The 8,328-nt window shown below is 41.6% G+C and overlaps 1 protein-coding gene across 1 annotated transcript in view; it reads right to left on the bottom strand.

Annotated features, from left to right (window-relative positions):
* LOC112669839 (leucine-rich repeat-containing protein 37A-like) overlaps window positions 1-8,328 on the bottom strand; it is a 237,007-nt gene that overhangs the window by 121,720 nt on the left and 106,959 nt on the right. Inside the window, 4 exon segments of the mRNA XM_049114654.1 lie at window positions 3,047-3,095; window positions 3,177-3,231; window positions 4,697-4,746; window positions 7,983-8,087. Of these exon segments, the coding sequence (XP_048970611.1) occupies window positions 3,047-3,095; window positions 3,177-3,231; window positions 4,697-4,746; window positions 7,983-8,087 (259 nt within the window).

Genomic DNA, 8,328 nt, shown 5'->3' with positions numbered 1-8,328 from the left:
CGGGGCCCGACGTGGGATTCTATCCCAGGTCTCCAGGATCGCGCCCTGGGCCAAAGTCAGGCGCTAAACCGCTGCACCACCCAGGGATCCGAAGATCAGCCTTTTAAATAAGCATCCCAAGGATGTTTGAGTTTAGAGGTCCAAAGGCCATATTTTTTTTAAAAAGATTTTATTTATTTATTCATGTGTGAGAGAGAGAGAGAGGCAGAGCACAGGCAGAGGGAGAAGCAGGCTTCATGCAGGAAGCCCGATGTGGGACTCGATCCCAGGACTCCAGGATCACGCCCTGGGCCGAAGGCAGGCACTCAACCACTGAGCCACCCAGGGATCCCCACAAAGCCACATTTTTAGAAACTCTATTTCCCTATGGACACCGTTTCCTCTGGCAGCCCTTTTGAATGGGGGCTATGTTTTCTCAGATACCTCACTGCCATTAGTCCATCCAGCTTTCATTCCAGTGAGAACATTCTGGAGGCCAAACTAAGAATCAACTCCAAGTGCTTCTCCAGTCACCTCTGGGGATGACTGCATGTGATTGGTATCCAGTATCTGGTACCTTAACCTGCTGCCCAGCTAAAATGACACCTTTTGTGTTTCTGACTTAGCTAGCTCTCCACCATGTTACTACTCCATGTAGACAACACCTTCCTTTTAGAAAGACTTTAACACCCACCCATTTGTTAGATAGTATTGGTTGGCTCTAGCTACCCACTTCTATCCCTTTCTTTGCAGGTGCTAGAAGCCCACAAACCACATTTCACAGATTCCCTTGACAGCAGAGTTCTGCCAATAAAATCTAGGGGGTGAAAAGGAGGTGGAAACCATTCTTTTCTCCTCTGCAGTAGCAGATGCACAGGCTACATGTTGGGACTCCATGTTGCCAGTCACAGGCTTGGGACCATGGAGGGCTGCAGTGACTTCAGCAGTGGGTTCCCAAAATGTACTGACTTTTGAGTGGCAGCAGCAGCTTTGAATGTATGGAAAGCAGCTGTGGTAAAGTAACCTGAAAAAAATAAAAAATAAAATAAAAACTAAAGTAACCTGACATTCACCACTGCTAGCCCCACAGTGGTGAGCATCCATTCCTTGTAAGACATTATGACGGAGCTGATACCAAGGGATGGATGCTTAACCATCTGAGCCACCCTGGCATCCCAGAAGTGGAGGGAGTTGTGCTTCTTCCACAGATTGTGCTTCATTATCCCTGTGCTTCATTATCTGTGTTGGTTGAGGAAGGCAGTAGTAGGTTTTGGTGGTGGGCGGCCTGGTAGCAACACATCTGACCCTCAGTGGAGTCAGGAGAGGCTAGTAGGGTGGTCCATGAGAATGGGTAAGTGGCACCACCAATATATTTTCTGACATAAAGGAGTGAGGAGGGCAGTCTTGGGTAATTACCACCCTCACACATTTTTTCTTTACCCTAGCCCTCCAGCCCCTCCCTGCTAGCTATCAAGGGTTGGGATATTTTTTTTTTTAAAGAAAAGGAACAAAACCCCCAATGGAATTATCTATAGCTTGTAACAATGAAGAACCCCTATGCCAAGACAGGGCATATATTTTGTGTATGAGTTTGAGTGCTTGGGAAGAAAAAGAGGCCTTAGCCCTACTGTGGAGCTAGGCTCAGTGATCCAAATATTCTGGTAATGCTAAAAATCTTACAAGAGGGCCAGAAACAGATGATCTTCTATGGGCAGGTCAAGCATGTTGTGAATAACTTGTATTTGGTGAACCAGGGGGGAGAGCACCAGAATAAACTGCCAATTGATTTAATAGATATGTTTTCCAGTTTTCAGACACTGGTTTTATTGGGGAAACAGGGGAAGATACTATTCATCCTTCCTTGCGGGCACTGCCTCTTGTGGAAGTACAGTCTCCCACGAGGGATTCTAGATTCAGGTCTGTTCCTCTCACCAATGTCCCCTGTTACCTGTATATACATGTTTATTTCCATTTTAATTCCTTACCACATGGCTAGACTTGGTTATTAATTTATTACATTTTAATATGAGAAAAATAAGTATTTTACAAGCAATGCTGAGAAGCCATTATCAGAAATAAACTTTATGGTGGGAATGTGAACTAGTGCAGCCACTCTGGAAAACTGTGTGGAGGATCCTCAAAGAGTTAAAAATAGATCTGCCCTACGACCCAGCAATTGCACTGCTGGGGATTTACCCCAAAGATACAGATGCAATGAAACGCCAAGACACCTGCACCCCGATGTTTCTAGCAGCAATGTCCACAATAGCCAAAGTGTGGAAGGAGCCTTGGTGTCCATCGAAAGATGAATGGATAAAGAAGATGTGGTCTATGTATACAATGGAATATTACTCAGCCATTAGAAACGACAAATACCCACCATTTGCTTCGACGTGGATGGAACTGGAGGGTATTATGCTGAGTGAAATAAGTCAATCGGAGAAGGACAAACATTATATGGTCTCATTCATTTGGGGAATACAAAAATAATGAAAGGGAATAAACGGGAAAGGAGAAAAAAATGAGTAGGAAATATCAGAAAGGGAGACAGAACATAAAAGACTCCTAACTCTAGAACGAACTAGGGGTGGTAGAAGGGAGCTGGGCGGGGTTGTAGGGGTGACTGGGTCACAGGCACTGACGGGGGCACTTTATGGGATGAGCACTGGGTGTTATTCTATATGTTGGCAAATTGAACACCAATAAAAAATAAATTTTTTAATAAAAATAAAAATAAACTTTATAGACAGCCTGAGGCAGGACAAAGTCACTTGAGGACGATGACGGTGCGGAGTTCACTGTCGCTCTCCTCACCCAGGTCTTCAGCAGCTGAATTTGTAGCCTGAGGCTTCTCTGCTGGCGCATCACCTTTCTCTCTGCAAAAAGAAGAATGCCTTTAACTCTGTAAAGGAACAATTAAACTTTTCATAATTAACTCATTTTAGAAAAGAAGTATAAATTGTCCCCAATCAGGTACCCTGGTTCCTTGTTGAAAATCTCATCCTCATCAGAAGAATCCCTGTCGTGTAGCTTCTGTGCCATGTTTTCTTCCGTGTGGCATTGAGAGGTCTGTACATGTCCCGAAGCCAAAGTGGCCGCCTTCTCCAGAAAAAGCCCTAGAAAACAGAAAGGACATTGTTAATTCTGCATTTCCCCTGCTCTCTCCAGCCATGGGACTTTATCTTCCTCAGATTTACCTGATTCTCCCGTTGGATTGAACATCTCTTATGCAGCAGAGAATTAAAGAAGAGCCTTGGAGGAAACACATATGCAGACAATTAGTGATTCACGCCATTTCCCATGCCTCTCACAATGTGTATCTCTGGTCCTATTAGGACATCTCAGTCCATAATCACAGGAAGCAAAATCACTACAGACCTCGGATCCTGAAAATAATCCCACGCATGCTACACTTCCAGAATTTTCCCATGTCTGTCCATAATGGCCCCACAATTTCTCTGGGGAGGCCTTTGTATGTGGCTTGGCATTGAGTATAAGCAAGATTTTCATCCTGCTCACCTGGGCCTATGGCCAAGTGCCCTCGTGCAGTGAACAGACTGTGCAACTATAACACAGAAGCACCTTACTCTCTCCAGAAGCAGTTTACTTTGGTCCCCTTTGGACTTTGTCTCATAGGCATCATTTGCTGGGGAGGAGGAGAGAGAGGTGTTTCTATTTTCCTAGCTGCTTTATCCTACAAGTTGATTCACACCAAATAAATGCACGAGTCCAACCAACAAAGTTACCTAACTCACTGACTTTCTCATTGCAGGCAGTGGCTAATGAGTGAGTGAGGAAGGTCACAGCCAGCACTAAAACACAAAATATTATTTTTGAATATAAACAATATAGAAAGAATCAGAATGTATAGTAAGTTTGTCTTAGAAACTGCTTATGTTGGCTCGCCCAGGTGGCTCAGCAGTTTAGTAATGCCTTGGCTCAGGGCGTGTGTGGTCCTGGTCTGGGGATGGACTCCACATTAGGCTCCATGAGAGGAGCCTGCTTATCCCTCTATCTCTCTGCTTCTCTCTCTGCGTCTCTCATGAATAAATTAAAAAATATTTTTAAAAACCTGCTTATGTCTTGACAGTATGTATGTACGGAGTTGTGACATAAAATGTAGCTCGCAGCCCAAGAACAGTATAATCAGAGGAGAAGTGCCCCTCTGGAAAGGAACCATCTTCTGACACTCAGTAGCAGTATGCCCATGGGGCAATTTACCTTCCCTTTCTTCTCCATTTCCTTATTATAAAGGAAGAGACAAACTATTACCTAAGGCCTCTCCCAGTTAACAGTCTATGGAGTCTGGACAAAGGGAATGGAGAGTGGTGGGTCAAAAACTAGGAGGAGGAGGGAAGTTTTCCTGCCACTTTACAGGAAGGAGTCCTATTTTTCTGCCTTCCATCAGCCTTGAAGACTAGGCCTCTTAGCCCAAGACTCTGTAGCCAGGCCTGATGGTCACTACCAGCAGGAACAGGTGCACCCAACCCCTCTCCACCCTTTTTCTTTAAAGGAGTACTGACAGTAGATGCTCTGTGTCAGTTCCATTCTAACTCAGATTTGTCTGGGAAGCTAATTTTGCTGGATCCAGGCAAAGCATTAGACCAAATCAATATTCTTTCTGCCTTTGGTAGTTTCCTGGGTGTAAAACAAGGGGAGTGAAATAGGAGTTCTAAAATCTAGTTCTGAAATTCTGCTTTAATAATTGCCAATTTACCTTGAGCCTCCTTCTTCATCTTCCACTGGTGCTGCTCTATGAGAATAAATCTGTTTTGGAAGAAAACATATCACAGGTACCCATCTCAATAACCATGCCTCCAAATCTGTATTCATTCCTTTGTATTTTAAGTCTTATTCAGCCTTTTTGGAGAGCAGGAATTCTATTTTTTAGTAGTCCTTGACTCTTCCATAGTCCCAACTTGGGAACTTGTGTGCAGCTGGCAATACATTTTATTGACTGTTTTAGATGACATCCAACAGGTAATTCCTAATAAAAATTCTTAGAAGTAAGAAAAGAAAAGTATCTACCAGAAACCTAAATAGCAACATTGTTTTAAAGTCAAGGACAAGAGTTCAATGCCTATTATTTCTGTTACTATTCATCACGTTGAAGAGGTCCTAATCAATGCAATAGGAAAACACTTCTTTTAAAGATTCCAGGCATCTCAATGCAATAGGAAAAATTAAGTATTGGAAAGTAAGAAACAAAACATATTGGCATATGAAATTATGGACAACCTAAAAGGCCCAAGAGAGTCAACTTAAATTTTACTGTAGTGGGATGCCTGGGTATCTCAGCAGTTGAGCGCCTGCCTCTGGCTAAGTGCATGATCCCAGGGTCCTGGGATCAAGTCCCACATCAGGGTCCCTGAATGGACCCTGCTTCTCCCTAAAGGCCCAAGAGAGTCAACTTAAATTTTACTGTAGTGGGATGCCTGGGTATCTCAGCAGTTGAGCGCCTGCCTCTGGCTAAGTGCATGATCCCAGGGTCCTGGGATCAAGTCCCACATCAGGGTCCCTGAATGGACCCTGCTTCTCCCTCTGCCTGTGTCTCTGCTTCTCTCTCTGTGTCTCTCATGAATAAATAAAATCTTTTAAAAAAATAGAAAAATAAATTTTACTGGAAGTGCTCTGAGAATTCAGTAAGATGGCTAAATACAAAATCAAGAGCTCAACATGCAAAATGCAATAGCTTTTTTACGTTCCACAAATAACTAATTAACAAATGGAAGAATGGTTCCATTTATAATATCAATAAAAGGAAGGATACCTCGGTGGCTCTATAGTTTAGTGCCTGCCTTCCGCCTAGGGTGTGATCCTGGAGTCCCGGGATCGACTCCCACATCAGGCTCCCTGCATGGAGTCTGCTTCTCCCTCTGCCTGTGTCCCTGCCTCTCTCTGTGTGTGTCTCATGAATAAATAAATAAAATCTTAAAAAAGATTAAAAATATCAATAAAAGACATAAAGTACCTAAGAATAAACTTACAGCAAAGAATGGGGAAGACCTTTGAGATGAAAACATTAAAACTCTTCTGAAGGACTTTAAGAAATGAATACATGATGATACCATGTTCCTAGAATATTGCAAAGATGTCAATTCTCCTCAAACTCAATGCAATCCTATTCAAATCCCAAGATAGTTTTTCTTTTTTTTAAATAAAAACTGGCCAGCTGACATTTGGTAAAGGGATATGCAAGTCTAGCTATGAAATGTATGAAAAAGGAGATCAAAGAGCATGAGCGTAACTCTACCAGACATCAAAATAGGTTATTATAAAGCAATTGGAATTAAGTATATAGTGTGATATGGGAAAGGAAACTGGACTGATAAGAATCCAGATAAGAAAAGTATTTTAGAGACGCCTGGGTGGCTGAGTGGTAGAGCATCTGCCTTTGACTCATAGGGTGAACCCGGGTCTGGGGATCAAGTCTCACATTGGGCTCCCTGAGACGAGCCTGCTTTTCTCTCTGCCTATGTCTCTGTCTCTGTGTGTGTGTGTCTCATGAATAAATAAAATCTTACAAAAAAATAGTATTTTAGATCTGTTAAGAAAGAATGAACCATTCAATAAAAGATTTTAAAGTAACTGGGTATTTCTTTAGGGGGAAAATGTTAGATCCCCTACCTCAACCATACCTAAAAACAAAACAGATCTATACAGGTTGAAAAATATAAATTATAACAAATATAAGTATAGACGAAGACAGTATAAAGGCAACAAAGGCCTCGCTAACAAGACCCACATCCCATAGGCCACAAGGAAAGAACTCGCATATATGGTGACAGACTCAAAACATCTCCCATTTCTTGTAGTCTCGCCCCCTTCACCCTTGGATTGTTGGTCATCTTCTGGTGACTGATAAAACTCTTTTCATATTAAATATATTAATCCTTTCAGTGGCTTCCACTGAATTTCAGTGTTTCAAATGCTGGCCAGTGTTTTCATCTTTAAGGAGACAGAACAGTGGAATAAGAGCACAGGATTTGCAGTTAAGTAAAACTGGGTTCTGCTTTGGGTTTTGCCACTGGAGCCTTAAGCTGATCCCCTTTTATGTATGAAAGAGGGATGGTAATATTGTCCTCCCAGGGTTGTGGGCATGAAATTGGATATGGAAAATTCTTCTTCCTATGCTTGGCATAAACCAGTGCCAAGTCATTATGGAACTGAAGAAAAGGTAAACAGGCAACCTCCAGCACAGGTGACTATAAACATGACATGCTTTGGAGTAGCCTGATGCAGGATTTTAGCTACAGTATTTTAACCAAAACTATTCACATAATTCAGTGTGTGGAAAAAGCTGCTGAGTAAATCTAATTAATCAACAAGATGATATTTTTATCTTTAAGCCATGTCCTTTTTTCCAGGATGACTGATATAGCTCCATGAGGGTGGATACTATCTCTCATCATTTCAACCAAGGAAAGAAATCAGTGGTAGTCTGAAAGTGGCTGGTGAGTACATCTAACCACAGAATTTTGAGTTGAGGAAATGTTACTATCATGTTAACTTGGCCTTCTTAAACCTAACGTCCCAAAACAGTCTAATGGCTTGTTGCCTTGTTTATAATCCATAAATCACCTGGCAATGGAAAGTTCCTTTAAAAATCCCCAGAATAGGGCAGCCCCAGTGGCGTAGCAGTTTAGCACTGCCTGTAGCCCATTGTGTGATCCTGGGGACCCAGGATCAAGTCCCACATCAGGCTCCTTGCATGGAGCCTGCTTCTCCCTCTGCCTGTGTCTCAGCCTCTCTGTGTCTCTCGTGAATAAATAAAATCTTAAAAAAAAAAAAGAATTGCTTCTCTTTAAAAAAATAAAATAAAATAAAAATCCCCAGAATATACTTTGCAATAAAAGAATGAAGTACATGTCAGTCTGTCAGACAGAAGAGAAATACCAAGTATCAGTAAGTGAGAAAGTGGCTTTGATTTTAAGTTTGTAAATTCTGAATCTATTATAAAGACAAAAGATTTTCTGGAAATCTGAATTAATGGTTGTTCTTACCTCAATGAGACAGAAAACTATAATCAAAATCATTACTACTACAGTCACAGATATTGCCAAGATGAGTTTGTTGTTATAGCCATAACCTGGAACTTCTTTTGTTGGCTAAAAAAACAAAAAACAAAAACAAAGAACAATTTTTTAGAAATCAAAGAAAAGGATGAAAGCTAACTATTCTTAAGCTACTCTAAAACCTCATTCTTTCAGTGGAGTGGCGTATAGGTTCTTAAGAAATATACCAAATCTAATGTGTTATATAATTTTATCATTGGCCCTTTCTTCAATAATATATTTATCTTGTATGTTAAGTCCTCTTCTCATCTACCTGGGAAGAGTGGCACCATTC

Source organism: Canis lupus, chromosome 9 (genome assembly GCF_003254725.2).
Source record: "Canis lupus dingo isolate Sandy chromosome 9, ASM325472v2, whole genome shotgun sequence".
Taxonomy (NCBI): domain Eukaryota; kingdom Metazoa; phylum Chordata; class Mammalia; order Carnivora; family Canidae; genus Canis; species Canis lupus.
This window is presented reverse-complemented; position numbering and strand designations above follow the sequence as displayed.